At 40.4% G+C, this 20,160-nt stretch overlaps 1 protein-coding gene across 9 annotated transcripts in view; it reads right to left on the minus strand.

Annotated features, from left to right (window-relative positions):
• Nucleotides 1-20,160, minus strand: part of BBS9 (Bardet-Biedl syndrome 9) — a 286,092-nt gene that overhangs the window by 265,525 nt on the left and 407 nt on the right. For 4 of the 9 annotated variants that reach the window (XM_066192448.1, XM_066192439.1, XM_066192413.1 and 1 more), the window contains exons 2-5: nucleotides 19,147-19,267; nucleotides 15,656-15,806; nucleotides 14,285-14,349; nucleotides 11,759-11,872 (exon numbers count right to left, since the gene is read on the minus strand). In XM_066192448.1, the coding sequence (XP_066048545.1) occupies nucleotides 11,759-11,872; nucleotides 14,285-14,349; nucleotides 15,656-15,806; nucleotides 19,147-19,258 (442 nt within the window). In that variant the 5' untranslated portion in view covers nucleotides 19,259-19,267. Of the gene's footprint in view, nucleotides 1-11,758; nucleotides 11,873-14,284; nucleotides 14,350-15,066; nucleotides 15,523-15,655; nucleotides 15,807-19,146; nucleotides 19,268-19,372; nucleotides 19,699-20,160 lie in introns of those variants that run through there. The other 5 variants (XM_066192430.1, XM_066192422.1, XM_066192455.1 and 2 more) reach the window with 5 other exon arrangements.

Raw genomic sequence — 20,160 nt, forward strand, 5'->3', positions numbered from 1 at the left:
CAGTCCTTTTGCAGTGCAAAACCATTATCTGTAAGTAAACCCCATTCAAAAATAATTCAACAGCGAAGAAAGCAAAGTTAACTAAACAAAATTAGTATTCTATTCAAGAACAGCCCAATAGATTCTGTCCCCCACTAGTAAGCTGTCAATATGCTGCTTCTTTAGTTCTTAAGAAGATGGAAAAAACCTTTAAAACTGAAAAATAGAAAATTTAAAAAAAAAAAGAAAGAAAAGAAAACTGGAAGTATTCATTCACACACTACCTAAGCACTTCAGAGAGCAGCTCAGGAAACCTGCACTTAATTCACCAGTCCTCAAAGCAGAGAGCTTCAGTATTCACTCCTTACACACCATTGTTTGTTCATATATGAGCTACTATCCTGCCCAGCATTTAGTCTAATGCACAACTGACCACAGGAAATTTATGCGATAATCTGTAAAGCTGCCTAAGTTTCATGTAACGGTGGCTTTATTTTTACTTTAAAGCCCTTCTCTACTCCTTGCATTACTTCAGCAGAAATTTATTGCATAAACTCTCCTCAAACATAAGTCACATCTGACTCAAGGTGAACAAGGCGAAGAATGAAATTGTGGCCTGATCTGCAAACTTTTTCAAAGAACAAATAAGGGCACTTTTCTTCCACTATAAAAAGCATAATACCGTCATTTCTTATAAGCAGGTTCCACACCAGTATATCTCTCTTTTTAAGAACAGTCAGGCACAAGAAGTACATTGACTGTTTCTCAAGATGTAGAAGGACTTAAGCTAATATTATGAAGTGGCTAAGTCCTAACTCATCCAACAGAAAATGGTAAAGGAGGAGTAAGAGTCATTTTCCAAACTACTGTCTTCTTTCTCAGATTCCTCTACAGGCAGGAAAATATGCCACGTCTAAATACCTTCAATATGGACATGACAAAGTCAAGGCACAGATAAGAGTTTATTCTGTATGTAGTAGGGACAAATTAGGGTAACTTCAGCCCCAATTACCTAAACATCATACTAGGGAAAGACAAAAATATTAATTTTTAAGTAATATGAATTTATTTGCACTGAGTCAAAAATGACTTTTGCTTCATGCCCATTCCCTGCAAATCTTTTACTGTGCCAATATGTAAATTCATGAGATTCTTAAGCAGCTGATAATTATCTCAACTAATCACTGTGTGATCATGCATCTATAATGAGTTTTAATATTTTTACATGAAGATAGTTTACTACTATTCCACACAACTGATGTCAACATTAGTAAATTGATTAACCAAAATTCATCACTATTTTAATTAAAATAACTAGACCTACATGATTTTGGCGTAACCATAAAAAACAAAAGATAGGAATTATATAAAATTATGACCGAATTATATCAATCACAAAATGTAACAATACTGGCTCAAAATCCAATCACTACCTAGCTACCAGAAAAAAACCCTTCTCACTGTTTTTCAATTAACATTGCTTTAACTTTATTAAGACTAAATAATGTATAGAATATTGCTTAATAAGACTTGACTACTTCTAGATTAACACCAGATTTATACCTTAGAAATTGAATTGGAGGCACACTGTGTGATAAAGAAGAAGAAAAGGAATTCTCAACTAAAACACTATATCCAGTTCATTTGCTTCACTCCATACCTATCCTTAACAATGGAAAAACATGAAACTTAATTATCAGAAGCTTTCAATCAGCAGTGACTTTCAATCAGCAAAAACAATTTCCATCACTTAGGGTATACCAGCCAAGTACAACATTTTAAATTATTTATGGAGACAAGCTTTTAGAAGAGCATGTTGTTATAAGACAAAGGGTAAAGGTTTTAATAAAAAGGGGTTGATTTAGATTAGACATAAGGAAGAATATTTTAATAAGGAGGGTGGTAAAACACTGGAACAGATTGTGTGCTAAGGTGGTGGATGCACCATTCCAGGAAATATTCAGGATCAGACTGGACAGGTCTCACAGCAACCTGGTCAAGCTGATGATGTCACTGCTCATTGCAGGGACCCACCAGGTCAGGTTGCTCAGGGACCCATCCAACCTAGCCTTGAAAAATCCCAGGGATGCAACTCCTCTCTTCTTTTAGTGTAACACCATTCCCATTTGCCCTATTGCTACCAGCCCTCGTAAAAAGTCACACTCCCTCTTCTCTGTAAGCCCCTTTTAAATACTGTAAGGCCACAACAAGGTCTCCCTAGAGCCTTTTCTCCAGACTGAAAAATCCCAGTTGTCTCTGCCTGTCTTTGGAGAAGAGATGTTCCACTCCTCTGATTGTTTTTGTGGATCTTCTCTGGACCTGCCCCAACAGGTCCATGTCTTTCCTGTGATGAAGACTCCAGAACTACAAGCAGCACTGAGGTGGGGTCTCATAAGGGAGACAACCACCACCCTCACCCTGATGGTCACACTGCTTTTGATGCAGACCAGGACACACTTGGCCTTCAAGCCTGTAAGTGCAAACAGTTGCCTCACATCCAGGTTTTCATTCATGAGAACACCCAAGTTCTTCTCCATAGGGCTGTTCTCAATGACTTCATCTCCCCATCTGTACTCATGTCTGGGATTGCCCAGACCCAGGTGTAGCACATTGCACTTGAACTTGTTGAACCTATTCAGGTACCAATGGGCCCACTTCTCAAGCATGTCCAGGTGCCTCTGGATGGCATCCCATACTTCAGGTGTGTCAATTGCACCACACAGCTTGGTGTCATCTGCAGACTTGCTGAGAGTGCACTCAATGCCACTGTCTACATCATTGACAAAGATACTGGAGAGCACTGGTAGCAAGACAGAGCCCCTAAGATACACCACTTGTCACCAGCCCCCACCTGGACATAGAGCCATTGACCGCAACTCTCCTGCTGCATCCATCCAGCCAATTCCTTATCCACTGAACAGTCCATCCAGCAAATCTACATCTCTCCAGTTTGGAGTTAAGGATGCCATGTGGGCCCATGTCAAACACCTTAGTGAAGCCTAGGGAGATGATATCCATACACTGCCCTTTGTCAAGCATTTGGAGCAGTAACTCCATCATAGAAAGCCACGAGATTGGTCAGATATGGTTTGCCCTTGGAGAAGCCTTAACACTGCTTCCAGGATGATGTGCTCCATAATTTTCCCAGGAAGAGAAGAAAGGGTCACTAGTCTGTAGTTCCCCAGATCTTCCTTTCTCCTCTTATTATAAATAGGAGAGATATTTCCAATTTTTCCAGTTACCAGGACTTTGCCTGGCTGCCATGACTTTTCAAATACAATGGAGAGTGGCTTTGCAATAGTATCAGTCTGTTCCCACAGGACCCTGGGATGCATGTCATCAGGCCCCACACTTGTCACTATTCAGTTTCGTCAAGTAGTCCCAAACTTGCTCTTTGCTTACAGCAGGAGGGACTTGGCTCCCTCAACTCCCACCAGATGTTGAGGGACTTGAGAGATGTGGGAAACCTGACTGTCAGTGAAGACTGAGGCAAAAAACTCATTGAGTACCTCAGTCTTCTCCATATCTGTTGTTGCTGGTTCTCCTTTGTCATTTACTAGGGAGTACACCCCCCTTGGCCTTTCTTTTCTGGCATTGTATACTTAAAGAATAGCTTTTTGTTATTTTTCACACCCCTCACCAAGTCCTGTTCCATCAGTGCTTTGACTTTCTTGATCCCATCCCTACACATCTGAATGATACCCCTGTACTCTCCCCAGGTCACCTTTCTTCTGTTTCCACTGGCTATGCATTTCTTTCTTACTTCTCAGTTTAAAGACAAGATCCTTGCTCACCTATGCCAGTGTCTGCCCTACTTTGCTTGATTTCTCACACATTGCAATGGAGAGCTTTGTGCTCCAAGAAAAGTGACAGCTCTGGCCAGCTAACTGTCCCTAAGGACAGTTTTCCAGGGCATCTCATTCACCAACTCCTTAGACATCAGGAAGTTCACTCTTCCAAAGCTGAGGGTCCTGACTTTCCTTCTTGCCAAGACCATGCTCCTTGAGATCACAAACTCAACCAGGCTGTTGCCACAGCCCAGGCTGCCTCCAAACTTAACCTCTCTAATGAGCTCATCATCTTAAGGTATGAGCTTGAGCCAAATACCAGGTCATTGGTATTTGACTCAGACTCAGAACATACTACAGATGTGAAAACAGAAAATATTTTCCAAGCTAGTGTAAACTATCAGCAAATATCACTTCATCTTATGACAGTTGAATTCTTAGCACAGAAGTCTCTGATGGAGTAATTGTATGATGCCATAATAGTGAAACCTGACCTTATAAAACTTATGTGATGAATGGGTTTATATAAAGTAAAAGTTTTGTAAAGCTGAGTCCTCACCATAAGTAAGGGTGTAACATAAATCATAAAGACACATGCATTTTCACCTTCATTTTCTTAAAAAAAAAAAAAAAAAAAAAAAAAAAAAAAAAAAAAAAAGACAGCTTAAGGTAGAGTACCATCAAGGTCTTTAAATTTTATATCTGAAGTAAACCATGAAGTTTACAATCTGTTCATTACTCAAGGGCTGTGACATTTTGTGGCTAGGTTAAGAGTTCACTTGGTTGAAAAGCAGGGTTCAGCATAATTGACTCATGATTTTATCATGAATCATCCTTTCTGAAATGACCCATATGCTAGAATTGGAGCACTGGAGCACAAACTCAACTTATAGCTCTAAGACCATGAGGAAGAGTTCAGAAAAATGAAAAGGAGACATACATTCTAAACAACAAAGGTAGTGTCTTAAGTTCAGCTTTTGAAAGTCTGGGCTAACAGTACTGATGTTTTTAAATAGAAAATCAATAGCTGATCTTCCTATGTATGACCCTTCTTGATAGTTTCTTGTTTTCATTTTAGCACCAGTGTTCAGAGACAGAAACAAATGTATAGCTAAAGCACCAAAGAAATGTAAAGATCTGCATTATAACCCTTTGCCACAGATTTTAAAGTTCTAAGTCACAACCAACTCTGCCTACACTGTGCTTGACTTCTATATTTTCATCTTCATAGATGTTTTCCATTTACTATTTTTAAACATTTCCATTAGCTTTGTTTAGAATTCTAGAAAAACTTACAAGGGATTTCATCATTATTTCTCACACCCCTGAGCCTTTAATAGTTCTGCTGAAAGTAAGAGTCAATTTCATTTCACCTTTTTGCTAAAGTTCTACAACCAGCAGAATACATTTTGTTTCAATCAATAAAAGACTTTTAGCTATAGAGGTTTTCAGAAAGTGCTTTTGTGCTTTCTATGCCTCACTAAGTGTTGCAATAAATACACCTGTAGAATCAGTTCAAGAATAAATGCAGCTTTAGAAATGCTGACCAGTAACTGTTGGAAGAGGACCATCTAGTGGTAACAACCACAATTCACACTCTGCTATTTTTATGAAAAATGTATACTGTTAATCTATGCAAGCCACTGGTCAACTTCTCAGTCTTTGGGGTTTTTATTCCACAGTTTTAGTAGTTACTTTAATTTAGGTTTCAACTTTCTTTGATGAGAATAAATTTTGTTTAAATTTGCTGTTTCTTCATCTGTTCCTGTTATGAGAACACCTGTCTCCATTTTTCCACAGGTGAAAATTGCTCATAGATCAAATCATTAATCTGAAGACAGTAGCAAGAATGAAATTTAGAAACTAGGCTACAAAATAGGTTCCTTTACTTCACCATACTCCCTACAGAGAAATCACTAATAGCTTTTTTCTTACTACAAGAAACAAAAAAAAAACAACAGTTGAGAAGTGATAGTTGTACACTGTATGTTTTACATCTCCATCAGATTTCAGCCAAAGAGATGTGCTGTCAAATAGACCAAAATATTACAAGGGTTTAAGCTTGCCATAAACTAACAGGGACAGAACATCAAAAACTTAAATTGAAGATGCTGAATGAGAACACAATACACATCCAGTGGTGTTTGTTTCTGTTGTGAAACAATTCCAGAGACATTAAAATCATCGAATCATAGAATACTTTGGGTTGGAAGGGTTCTTTAAAGGTTATCTAGTCCAAACCTCCCCCAAAATGAGAAGGGACATCTTCTAGATCAGGTTGCTCAGAACCCCATCCAATCTGACCTTAAGTGTCTTACCACCCTCACTGTAAAAAAATTTTGTCCTTATATCCAATCTAAATTGTCCCTCTTTTAATATAAAATGTTTGTCCTCAGCTTTCCTTTAGGCTCCCTTTAAGCACCTAAATAGCACATCAAGGTCTCCCTGAATCCTTCTTCTCTAGGCTGAACAACTCCAGGTCTCTCAGCCTGTCTTCATAAGAGAGGCGCTCGAGCTCTCTGCTCATCTTCATGGCCCTCCTCTGGACCTGCCCCAACAGGTCCATGTCTTTCCTGTGATGAAGACTCCAGAACTACAAGCAGCACTGAGGTGGGGTCTCACAAGGGAGACAACCACCACCCTCACCCTGATGGTCACACTGCTTTTGATGCAGACCAGGACACACTTGGCCTTCAAGCCTGTGAGTGCAAACAGTTGCCTCACATCCAGGTTTTCATTCATGAGAACACCCAAGTTCTTCTCCATAGGGCTGTTCTCAATGACTTCATCTCCCCATCTGTACTCATGTCTGGGATTGCCCAGACCCAGGTGTAGCACATTGCACTTGAACTTGTTGAACCTATTCAGGTACCAATGGGCCCACTTCTCAAGCATGTCCAGGTGCCTCTGGATGGCATCCCATACTTCAGGTGTGTCAATTGCACCACACAGCTTGGTGTCATCTGCAGACTTGCTGAGGGTGCACTCAATGCCATTGCCTAGATTATTGATGAAAACATTAAAGAGCACTGGCCCTACTACGGATGCCCAAGGAGCACGACTTGTCATTCTGTACTTCTATAGGATAGTGAACAATCTGGAGAGGAAGCCTTATAAGGAGCAACTGAGGTCACTTGATCTGTTCAGCCTAGAGAAGAGGAAACTGGGAGGAGATATCACCGTGGTCTCCAACATCTTCCTGAGGGGAAGAGAGGAGCAGGTACTGATCTTTCACTCTTGTAATCAGTGACAGGACTTGAAGAAATGACAGGAAGGTGAGTCAGGCGAGGTTCAGGTTGAATATCAGGAAGTTTTTCACACAAGAGGGTGGCTGAGCAAGCTTCCCAGGAAGTGGCCACTCTGTCTGAGTTCAAGAATGAACTTAATGTGGTGTGATTCCTGGGGTGTCCTGCACAGGGTCATGAGTTGGAGTGGATGATCCTGATGGGTGCCTTCAAACTCAGGATTTTCTATGATTCTCTAGATGCAACCATACAATCAATTTGTCATCCAGTGAACAACCCACCCATCAAAACCATCTCTCCCCAGTTCAAAGAGACAAATGTGGAGGAGTGTGTCAAAGGCTTTACAGAAGTTCAGATAGATGACATCCATAATCCTTACCTTATCCACTGATGTAGTCACTCCATGGCATTCTACCACAAGGCCACTAGTTGATCTGTCAGGACTTGCCCTTAGTGATGCCATACTAGCTTCTCTAGGGTCACATCCCTGATCTCCATGTGCCTTAGTGCAGCTTCTAGGAAGTTCTGTTCCATGATGTTTCCAGGCACAGAGGTGAGGTCACTACTTCCTGGGGGGCTCCTTTCCAGCCCTTTTAAAACGCATTCAATGTTTCCCTTTTTCCAGCAACCCTGGACTTCATCTGCTGCCATGATTGTTCAAGAATCATGGAGTGTAGATTGGCAATTAAATCGGACAATTTGCCAGGACTCTGGGATGCCTCTCAGTCAGGTTGCATAGACAGTTTTAACAAGTGGTCACAAAACCAATCTTTCTTTGCCGTGGGAGAGACTTTGTTCCCCAGCCCCATTCTGTTCTCTACCACTTGAGAGGTGTGGGAAGCCAGATTACCAGTGAAGACTGAAGCAAAAAAGTTGTTGAGTTCCTCAACCTTCCACTCATCCACTCTTACCAGTTTGCTGATGTTGCTTCCTTTGACCTTCCTCTTCTGGTTAATGTTCCTGCAGAAGCCCTTCTCGTTGCTCTTTGCACCCCTCAACAAGTTCATCTCCATCTGTACCTTGGTTTTTATGACCCCATCCCTACTCAACCAGACAGCATCCCTATATTCTTCTTCCCAGGTCACCTCTCCCTGTCTCCACTGGCTGTGCATTTCCTTCTTGCCCTTTAGTTTGACCAGCAGGTCTCAACTCAGACATGTCCATCTCTTGCCTTCCTTTCCCAATTTCTCACACCTGGGGATCCTGAGCTCTTGCATTCTATGGAAGGCACCCTTGAAGATCTGCCATTTTCTGACTCCTGGTCCCTGAGGGCCAATTCACAAGGGGTCAAACTAACTCCTTGAAGAGTGGGAAGTTTGCTTGCCTAAAGTTCATGGTCCTGAGTTTACTTTTCACCTGTCCCATACCCCTCAGGACTGTAAACTCTTTTTTTTTCTTTGGTCAGTGTTAAATCATATGGCTGAGTAGAATGCACAGCTTTACCACTGAAGGTATAGAATTAGGAGCTCAAAAAAAAAAAAAAAAAAAAAAAAAAAAAAAAAAGCATAACCTTCAGCAAGAGATCTGAGCAACTTCATAAATCAAGCTCTCTGTGTCAACTCCTACAGCATTCTTTGCTTATTCAGATGAAAAATCCTGTTCCTGGGGAACTGGCATTCACCCTCCTCCTCAACACTCCCATGTTACACTTTCCCTGTATGCATGCTTTCCTCCTTCTGTTCAACTGCCATTCTCCTGTGTCTGCTTCAGTAGCTCTGTGAACATGACCTGTGAAGGGCCTCCTTCACCCTCACATTGTTTCAAACATGCTTGAGTGTAGCAGTAAGATACATGTTAGTCACAGTAGTAACAGACTGCAATAAATGCAAAAACTCTCCCCGTATTTTCTTATTCTACTTCCAGACTGTGACGCAGAAGGCAGACTGTTAGCAAAGCAAGCTCATTGCTGCAGGCTTACAGCACCACCATGAATTAACCTCTGCTGAAGGCAAGAGACATAGTTAGCAGATGCCTAAAAAGAATTCCAGAGAAGCCTGTGGAAGGCTGATGGCAAAAAAATAAATGTTTGTTTGTTTATTTACAAACTGTCAATGGCACACCAAAACATATGTCAAACACAAATACACATAGATAGCATGGCAGGCTAGACCAGGACAGGCATTTTTTTACTAAAATTAGCAGCACTTGATAGATCTCCTTTATGGTTCACTCTGGCTGGTCTTGCAAAATGGAAATAAAATCACAATAATGTCCTTCATAAGCCTCAAGGACAGAACAAGATATTAAAAATGGTACTTAAACCTGAAATAGATTCACTGCAAAAGGCTTGGGGCAAGATTAAAAACATGTCCTTGATAAGAAATCTAATCAGATAGTCCAGGAAAGTCACATAAAAAAAACATTCGGTCCAGGAAATCTACCGAAAAAAGAACATTCCTTCATTTCCCAAAAAGAACTTTCCTCAGTGACCATTTTGCCAATTTCTCGGATGCTTCAACACATGCCTTACCCAGCCTCCTATCAAGTACCTGAACATTCACTATAATTTTCCTAGATTTAGGTCTTAAGTAGAAAGCATCTTGATCTTACAATATGAACATGTATTATTCATTACATAACGTAAATCCCTGCCTTCTTCGTTTATTTATGACTTGAGCTCATTCTTTGTCCAACAGTAATAAACACACCTATGTGAACTGGAACATGGTAAAGAAAAAAGGAAAAGGTAATTAGCACGACATGCTAACACAGAAAACTCAGAAAAGTTTACAGAACTTACCAGAGTTCCTTCTGCTGATCTTGCTGCTTTGTCAGGATTGGTGTAGTGGTGTGTTTTGAAGTTTTCCCAGTTTTATATATACCTGATTGTCTCTTATTGTTTCGGAATGGTTTTTCCCATATGTCCATGTATTGTCCCATAATGGTTTGCCCCAGTTATTTATCAATCCATCATTGTTATGTGACACCTGGGTCCTGCCTGTCACTTTGAAGCCTCACCCTGATCTCTAGAAAGTTCTGGTGAAGATTTTGAGTGATTGGTAGGGTCCAGGTTCCCCTTCCCCCTGTGTTTCATGATTTGTTCTATAGTTTGACATTTCAGTTCAGGGTCACTCCCTTCCCTTCTGGATTGGTTTCAAGTTGTATCCTCCCCACTCCCCCACCCCCACATTTAAGGTGAAAACCCCCAGCTTCAGTTGGCTTCGGCAGGCTGACTCCTGGGTAAAAGGAAGTTGTGTACATTTAATAAAACCCAGTTGAAGTTCCCCACCGGAGTTCCATCCCTTTATTTCTCGCATGGTTCACACTTCTGCTAAGGCAAGGACCCACAGGATCGGAACTGTATTCCCAAATACAGAACCATACCTTTTTGCGACGTCGGTGCCAGAGCTGGCCAGGATATGCAGGCGAAAGCCCCAGGAAAGGCACTGCACCGTCAGATTTGCCCTCATTTTAACCACCCTAGGTGTTGAAAAGCGTTTGGCTTGCTGAGTAGGTTATAGGGTAAACATTACCACCTGTCTCCCTAGCTTGCAGACACCTTCATCGGACTACCTGCATCCACCACAGCTCACAAGACCAGTCTGGCATCAAGACTGAGCTGGTGGCCAGACCTCCATGGTAAACAAACATGCACGTCAAAAATCCAGAGACTTTCTTCTGCAGAACTGCATGGTGGTACATGTTTACCTGTTTTATTCTTTCTGAACCATTCCAGACACTCAAAACACTTAGTTTACTATCCCCTATCCATTTGTTACTGCAACTCCACTGTAGAATGTCAGAGAACATTATTCCCTCTTCTCAGATTTAGGAACCTCTGTATCGTCTTTGTGTATTCTGCTTTTAACAGGAAAATGCCCATACCATACACACTCACTCCTCAAGATACTCATAGCCCTTATACCTTGTCACCCACATGAGTTGACCCTTTTCCCCAAGGCAGCTGTAAGAAATTAGTAGGTGAAATTCTGTTCAATCAGTAAGGATTTTGGTCAGCTGAATTTAAGCTCAGGGACAAACCTGAGTTTAGGGTAAGGCAATGTAGCATTATTACTGGAAAGTTATTATAGGCACAGAACTGAGGGATTGTCTGCACATATTTGCCATATTGATGCAGGAGACTTTCTGTCTTGGAAAGTGACTTATCACTCTGTCAACAGTTTAGTGACACTACTTTAGCTGATGACTGCCACCCCCACAAATATTACTTCTGAAGAAAAGGAGATGTTATGCAAAGCCAATCTAAATGATTCCACATCAGAACAAAAAAACAAGTTCACAAGTTCAAAAAATACTGATATCTATTAAACTTGTTCAAATCCACAAATACACCATAAATATTATTGTCCACTGTTCTCTTTTCCCAATCTAAGTTTAAGTAGTTTTTTAGGTCTGCATTACATATCTTTCAAGACACTTGATTCCTTAGGTTCAGCAAAAGAAGATGTTAACTTTTTCATTTGTCCACAAGCACAGAAAAGTAAAACAGAATTAAAGTACAGAAGAAAACATTTTTAGATGTTGAAGTACTTAACAAGGGAAGAGCGTGGAAATTTGTCACATTTTTTAAAATCAATATTATCCTTGTAAACTCATATCCAGTTCAAAATGTGAGAAAAAAAAAAAAAACCTACTCTGCATTTAATATTCTTCACTTATTTCAACATGCACCAGATAAAAAGTACCATCATGCATAGAACAATGTTTGGCTATAGACAGTAGCATCATGCTGCCTTTCAAAATTCAGTTAAACAACTAATTATAAAGAATGTACAAGGAGCTTACCTTTTACACCACCAAATGGACCATAAGTCATATTACAAGCAGTTCTCTGAAGATTGTGCTCATACATCAGTTTAATCTGATACTGGTTCCCATGCTCCACATTCCCCTGAGTTCCTACAAAAAAACAAAGGGTAAATATTTATTAATTTGAACCACACACTGTGGAAGAAGTAAAGGAGTATCAGTGTAAACAATCTGAAGAAAATGTAACTTAATTTCTAGTGACTTTTGAGTTATGTAGGCTCACACAGCTGCTTCCTGAGGAAAAAAAAACACCAAGCTACAAAATTCCTAAATGCCAGAACCAAAAATAAGGTCTCATAATATTAAACATGGTATAAAACCTTGTAAAAGGCTGAGATTTTATTACTTGGATGTATTTGTCATGTTGAGCAAACCTCTAAGATTGGGGAAAAACGCTTTGATCCCCCCTGCTCAAAGGGGAATTCTTATTATTCTCTAGCTATTTGGTAAATATACTACAGACAACAGCCAGCTCCAGCTGCAATAGTCTGTCTCAAATTAAGCTGTAGCTGATCATTAGCTACCACTTGACAAAGCTGTGTTTAGGACACACTTAGCAGTTGCCTTTACTTGGCCTGAAATTGAATGGAGTGATCAGCAATGCAAAAATAAAAGATAAACATACATTAAAAAAAATAATTTTGCGATATACGTCACATTCTCTGAAAAGGTCTGCATGAATTTTAACTTCCTGACTCCTTCAAGGAACTAGCAGAAAATAAAAGTCTTTCTAAAGAAACTCAAATTCCTCTTTTGAGATTTCCCGAACCCCATGAAGAAAGTAAAGTTCACTATATAAAGTAACACTTAAGGACTAATCTTAGCAAACAAAAAAAAGTAAACCAAAACCTTTGAGAACAATCACATCAGCTGAGAAAAAGGTGTTTTGTGCTAAATCTTACCACAGCTTTAATTATAGAAAGATTATTCCAACAACAACTTTCTATGAACAACATTCTATGAAATATTTGTACCTTATGGTAACCTTTTAGGCAATTTCTCCAATCAAATCAGTTTTAAACAATTACCCCTAAAGCAGGCCCACGTGAGGGAAAAGACTGGAATAGACATGAGGGGAAAAGCCCTGCTGAGTAGTAACTAGATAATAAGCAGTATTTCAGGATAAACAAGTTAGAAAGTAGTCAGTCTGTGTATATTGACTGTAATACAATATCAAGACCATACCTTAGTCAGCCCTGAAGGATGCTTTCATTTGTCAAAAGAAGCAGCACAGTGTTTCTTATTATGAATAACAGATATGCTAACATGTACAAAGCAAGTAAAGATTCCACTTTATGAAAGTGCAATTTGCCTTAAAAGCATAAAGAAGTAATGATAGCTATTTCTCAAAGGAGCTTGTTTGAGAGTACCTACTCAGATGACAGAAATTACCATTAAAGCATGAATGCTTACAGATTAGTAAGAAAAGTCTATTAAAAGATAACAAAATTTTACTTCTACTATTACTTAACTGCTTAAGCCATGTAGACCAAACAGCAAATTATAACTGCTAAAGACTTCTAGACTTACTATCATATGCTCTCAATGCAAATTTTAAAATAAATTGTTTTAATAAAAATTATACAGGTAGGCTACAATCCTAAAGCATAAACACTATTACAGCAAAGAGAAAGCACAAAAACTGCAGTACATCTCTAAGAATCCCTCCTCATAAATGACCACTTTGACAGATGCCTCCAGATATGCATAGAGAGCACATTTTTGTAACCTAACTATAAGACTGTAAATAGGAAACAAGCTGCTCCTACAAGAAAACCATGCTCTTGTAATGAAAGAAATCACAGAGTGTGTCCCTGCATGGAGAAAATTAACAACACCATGTTGCATATTGAATTTTGAAGATGGGTGTACCATTAATAAATCTCTTAAATCTGTGCTTTGCTCTAAGTATATAGAAGCAAAAAAAAAATCAAAGCACAGAATATGTATTCCATGACTGGGCTCTTCACATACAGAGAGAATACATCATATAGAATTTCCAGCCAAAGGCAGTAGAAGAAAGAGGATTTAAGACAAAACACAGTGGTTTTACCTTCTTGCCAGTATAAACCTCCTGTCTTCTCATGGGCTACCTTACCAATGTTCTGGCTTTCTAAAAAATTATCTGGACTTCTGAGTTCAGAAAGAATAGTAATTGTTTATTTTTAAAGAGCTAAGTATGTTGGCATTATACAGCCATTTGTGCATTAGCACGTTGGACAATAACACCACTTCATAAAACCATAATAAGAACTAGTTGCCCACAATCACTGCTAACCACAGACTATCACACACATCACTGCATCTCAGGCAGGGAGCAGGCCAGCAAACCTCTGCTAAACCTAATTACTAATGTCTCCTCTTCACACATGGGCTTGGGTGAAAGAACATGACTGCAGATCTTCAGCAATGACCAGCAAATACTGTATATGCCAAGTTTAACATTATCCAAACTTTAGAATACACTTAAAATCACTAGAAAGCTTGGATCTGTTAACTAACCTGAAACAGCATACACACAGAGTTTTCTACAATGCAACACAGCCAGATGAAGTCCTTCAGTACCACTGTAAAAAAGGGTATAAAAACACATATTTTCAGATAAATTTGAATAGAATTGAACAGAATATGCGGATCATTCCTCCAAACAACCATTATTCAGCAGTATCAGACACTACTTTCTTTTTAAATTCACTTTTGTACTAGCTACATGGAACCTTCCAACCCTCACATTCTTCTTCCTCCAAATACAAATAGTATTTCTAGCAAAGTACTTCTGCTGTAAATCCAAAAACCTTTTAGCTCATTTCACAGAGTAAGACATTATCATTCCTGCAAAGGGTCACTCCATGAGTACTTGACCTTCAGTCTCAGAGCATGAATCTTTCCCCTGGTAAGTACAGGTTTTACTTTCATTTTTTAAATTAAGTTCATGCTACAGGATTAGAAGTTCAAAATTAAAATGAAGCCTTCAAGAACTAATTACTAAAATAAAGTTTTCCTAAGCAGATTCTCTTACAACCAATTAACGATAAGGTGTTTTCCTTAGAGTCACAGTATCTCTCCTCTACCTGGCCAATTGTCTCCTCTAAATTCATTGGAATTAAGGATCTTCTATATTCTATCAAACAGGAAATAATTGGCCAGTATTACATCCTAGACCATAACAAGTTAGTCAAGTATTCTTAATGCCTTAAAAGATAACTTTCAATGTTAAGTTTTTCCTGTTCTATATACTTCTAAAAAATTGTATAACGATCTAGAAGAGTATCCTCTATATATACCTTAAGCAAAAATTCTCTCATATGAAGATGATTCAAGAAGCAGATCAAATCCACGTTACAGGATTCATAGACGTGATTAACAGTTGTGACAGAGGAGGTACAACCGACACCAAAGAAAGCTTCAAGCATCAGCACGTTGTTACCTAAAAGCCTCACACCTTTTCTGTGTAGCCTCCCATGGGCAGTTCTGGCTCTTTCTCTCCTCTCTTCCTTCTGGAGTTCCAACTAGCTTCTTCCCGTCCCTAGCATGGTCACCTCACCCTTTCTGTCCCTTGTACAATATCTTACCCTTTCTGTCCCTCACACAACCTCCTGTCCCCTTCTCCTCACAGCACAGCCAGCAGACTCCAACTGACTCCCTACCAGCTAACTCACTCCTCTATACACCCATAGCTGTGAGGGCAAGGCTGTTCCCACCCTTTGGTAATTAACACAGCTGCAATATATTGGGGGCAAGATTGCCTTCAGCACTATCTCTGTCTTCCCATACAGTAGTCCATCTAGAAACTGAAAACTCACCCCCCAAAACAAAGGAAGAAAATCACATCTAAGACTTAAATAAAAGCACCATAGCCTGCCATTTACTTACGAAACAAATTTTCCCACTTCCACCTGCAATATTGGTTCTCGCAACTGCACTTCCAAGAGCAAGTCTTCAGGTTGTACTTCATCTCCAGGTTTCACAGGATGTGGATTAAAGATTCGCAGATATCCCTTATAACTGCCCACAATAACTTTATCTAAAAAACAAACAAACGCACAAACAAAAACATAGGATACTACACAGTACAACAGCACATGTGGAATTCAATTTGCTGCAGAGTGCTTCATACAATACCCTAAAAAGATAGAATATTGACATGATTCAATTAATCTTAATTATGCTCTGTCTTCTAGTTTAACTTTAGCAATTACATTTTTTGCAGGTTTGTGAATATCTGTCAGCACCAGTGATGGCAGCAATAGAGTGCTTACGGGTAAGAATAAGGAAAAAGGCCAATGAGGCAGATGTCATGGTGGGAGTCCGTTAAAGACCACACAACAAGCACAAGGAGGCAATGAAATAGTCTACAAGCGCTTCAAGAAGACTCACAATCACCAGTTTTCCTTGCTCCTGTGGAATACTTCAACTTACCAGATGTCTGCTGAAAATATAACACAGCAGAGAGCAACTGTGTAAGAGATTCCAGGAGTATGCAAGATAACTGCCTTACACAACTGGGGAAGGAGCCAACTAGGGAAGGTGCCCCATTGGATTTGCTGTTTGTGAACAGAAAAGAATTTGTAGGTGATGTGATGGTTGGATGCTGCAGTGGGCAAAGCAATCATAAAATTTTATTTTCAATTCTTAGAGAAGGAAGGAGGGGAAACAGCAAAAGGGCTCTCACGGACTTTCTGAGGGCAGACTTTCACCCATTTAGAAGACCGGTTGACAGAGTCCCTTGGAAGGCAGTCCCGAAGGGCAAAGCGGCCCAGGAAGGCTGAACATTTGTAACAAAAGAAGTCTTAAGGGGACAGGGCCAGGCCATCCCTGTGTGCCAAAAGACAAGTTTGCAGGGAGGAACACCATCCTGGCTGCACAGAGCTTTGGCTGGAACTCAGGAAAAAGAAGAGATATGAGAAAAAGTGGACCTTGGGAAGAAGAGGCAGCTGAATCAGGAGGGCTGAATCAGCTGGATCGTAAGGTTATGCAGGAAGAAAATTACAAGGACCAAAACCCAACTAGAACTCAATCTAGCTACTGCCATAAAAGACAATAAAAATGTTTCTGTCAATACATCAGCAAGTAAAGGATGGCCAAGGAGAATTTCCATTTTTTATTGGATATGGAAGGAAACAGAGTGACAAAGGATGAGGAAAAGGCTGAGGTACTTAGAGCTGCCTTCACCTCAGTCTTCAGTAGAGTAACAGTTGCTCTCTGGGTACCCAGCCCCTGAGCTGGAAGACAGGATCAGGGAGCAGAATGAGGCCCCCATAATGCAAGGGAAAATGGTCAGCATTCTGCTACATCACTTAGACACAAACACAAGTCTATGGGGCCAGATGGGATCCACCCAGAAACACTGAGAGAGTGTGGAAGTGCTTACCAAGTGCTCCATCATTTATCATCAGTCCTGGCTGACCAGGGAGCTCCCAGTTGACTAGAAGTTAGCAAATGTGATGCCCATCTACAAGAAGGGTCAGAAGGAGGATCCAGGGAACTACGCGCCAGTCAGCCTGACCTCAGTACCAGGGAAAGTCATGGAGCATAACATCTTTAGTGCCAGCATGCAGCTTGTATGGGACAACCAGGGGATCAGACCCAGCCAGCAGGGGTTTATGAAGTGCAGGTTCTGTTTGACCAACCTGATCTCCGTCTATGACAAGGTGACCAGCTTAATGGAAAAGGGACAGATTGTGGATGTTGTTTACCTCAACTTTAGTATAGCTTTGACAGCATTTCCTACAGCATTCTCCTGGAGAAACTGGATAGTCACAGATAGAAACTGGCTTAGACAGGTGCATTGCTTATTGGGTAGTAAAGTGGCTGGGTGGCTGAGCCCACAGAATGGTGGTAAATTGAGTTACATCCAGGTGGTGACCGGTCACAAGTGACATTCCCCAGGGCTCAGTACTGGGGCCAGTCCTGTTTAGAGTCTTTATCAATGACCTGGATGTGGGGATCAAGAGCACCCTCAGGAAGTTTGCTGATGACACCAAGTTGGGTGGGAGGGTTGATCTGCTGAGGGTAGGATGGCTCTATAGCAGAATCCGGACAGCCTGGAACAATGGGTTGAGGCCAGTCCTACGAGGTCCAACAAGGCCAAGTGCCAGGTAATTCGCTTCAGTCACAACAACGCCATGCAACACAGCGGGCTTGGGGAAGAGTGGCTGGAAAGCTGCCCAACAGAAAAGTACCTAGAGTGAAGGTTGACAGCAGCTGGAACATGAGCCAGCATGTGCCCAGGTGGTCAAGAAGGCCACTTGCATCCTGGCTTGTATCAGAAACTGTGTGGCCAGAAAAGTATTGCACCCCTGTATTCAGCACTGGTGAGGCTGCACCTCAAATACTGTATTCAGTTTTGGGCCCTTCACTACAAGAAAGTCATTGAGGTGGTGGAGCATGACCAGAGAATAGCAACAAAGCCAGTGAAGAGCTTAGAGGTGCACCAGGGGCTGTAAAACCTAGATGGGATATTAGCAAAAATTTCATCAAAAGGGTTGTGAAGCATTGGAAGAGACTGCCAAGGGAAGTGGCTGAATCACCAGCCTTGGTAGTACTCAAAAGACGTGTAGATATGGTGCTCAAAGATATGGTTTAGTAGCAAACACAGAGTGTTAGCTGTTGGACAACAATCTTAAAGGTCTTTTCCAACCTAAATTACTCTAATGAATTTCTACTGAAAAAGGTTGTACACCAAAACAGTAACAGCTCAACTTTATTCAAACTGTCCTGAAAAGGGAGAATCTTACATGAAAATAATTTTAGAAGAGTATGGCAGCAAGGTATCAAACTCAAGCACCTCTACTGGGCAAAAATGAAGTTCCAAGATGAGCATGATATCATAAAGACACCAAGAATTTATTAATTTTTAAAAAATGCACACACAAAAATTCTCCCTGACAGCAAAGATCATTTCACATTATTAACGACTACACAGAAACACAGGGTTTACTCAAACAGAGTCACTTACTTCAGCCATCACTTATTTTCCAGGTCAAAAGCATTGTTCATTTGTTTTTCTAAATTCTTAACTTTTAAGCTCTCACCTTCCTTTCTTCTCCCCTTGGGTTTTTACAAGTTTGCTTCCATCACTAACTGAAAATGTTTTATTGTAAAGATATCTACCATTGAGGAAATAAGGCATGAGAGAAGTTACTAGTGATCACAAGCAAGAATTAGCATATTTAGCAGCATACAAATATAAAAAGACAAAGAGCACTGAATTTGTCTTCTTAAGCCTACAAGGACACGTTAAAGACAGCACACCTAAAACTAACTAGCCAACCAGCCTGGCTAACAAGCTTCCAGCATGCATTGGTCAAAGCAAGCCTACAGCTGTGTGGCTTAAAAGCCAGCAATTTTAAGTCTGAATTTACCTTGTCCACTGCCACTATTATCAACATCAGCAACACACAGACAGCCTTGGTCAAATTCTTCCTTTTCTCCAAGTATGGTGGACCACCAGTCTCTAGCTTTAAACAAAGACATTCTTCTTTACTGAAAAGGAAACAAACCACTGTTAAAGTTTATACTAATACACATAAATGTTTATTCAAAAAACTTTTTGTTTGTTAGCAATAGGTTTCCTTAAGTATATTATACCTCTCAGTTTCACACTGCAGTACTCTGAGCTAAATAAATGTTAATTCCAGGTGTCTGGACTTTCTGGTTACACAGTTCAGAAAACAATCCCAGGAATCTTAGAGTCCTTAGTCAAATTAGTAGCGATAGCCACTACTAGTTATATGAAGAAAAGGCAACAAAATAACAGGCTTCTAAAAACTGTTAAATGCTAAATGCCTTCTGTTACAAGCACCAAGTAAAAAAAAAAGTTTGCAAAGTCACAATACGGAGGTCTCTTCTCTTAACAGGGAATACCTGAAGAAGAAAAAAAAAAAAAGATTCTGATGCAAGTCTTCTGCAAGTGAAATTATTTTTAGACTAGTAAACGGAGACATAAACAGACGACATCAAAACTTCCACTGCATAATCGCCTTGAAGATGCTCCAGTGACACGACTAAAGAACTCGGTCATACAGGGCACAAATCAGCTTTTCTGCTCCCTACCTGATGTTATTTTAAGAAGGGGGGAGGGAAGGAGCGAGGAGACTAATCCCTTTGCGGGCAGCTTGACAATAACATTATCCTAGTTCAAAACTCACAGGTCCGAGCCTATGGACCCTGACACACTCGTTCCCACAGCCCGCACAGGAGCCGCGGGGCTGCCATGCACCGGCAGCTCCGGTAGGAAGGAGGGCAAAAGATGGGATTCGGAAGAAACGCAGTCTGCAAGCCCACGGCTTTCCTCTTTCAAGGAAACCGAGTCCAGCAAACAAAACCGCTTATTTTCCTCCTTTTTCCCGTCGCTATGTCCGCTAGGCAACCGGCTG

The sequence above is a fragment of the Chamaea fasciata genome, unplaced genomic scaffold (assembly GCF_029207755.1).
Source record: "Chamaea fasciata isolate MVZ Bird 193981 ecotype frontalis unplaced genomic scaffold, bChaFas1.0.hap1 SCAF_1, whole genome shotgun sequence".
Classification (NCBI taxonomy): domain Eukaryota; kingdom Metazoa; phylum Chordata; class Aves; order Passeriformes; family Sylviidae; genus Chamaea; species Chamaea fasciata.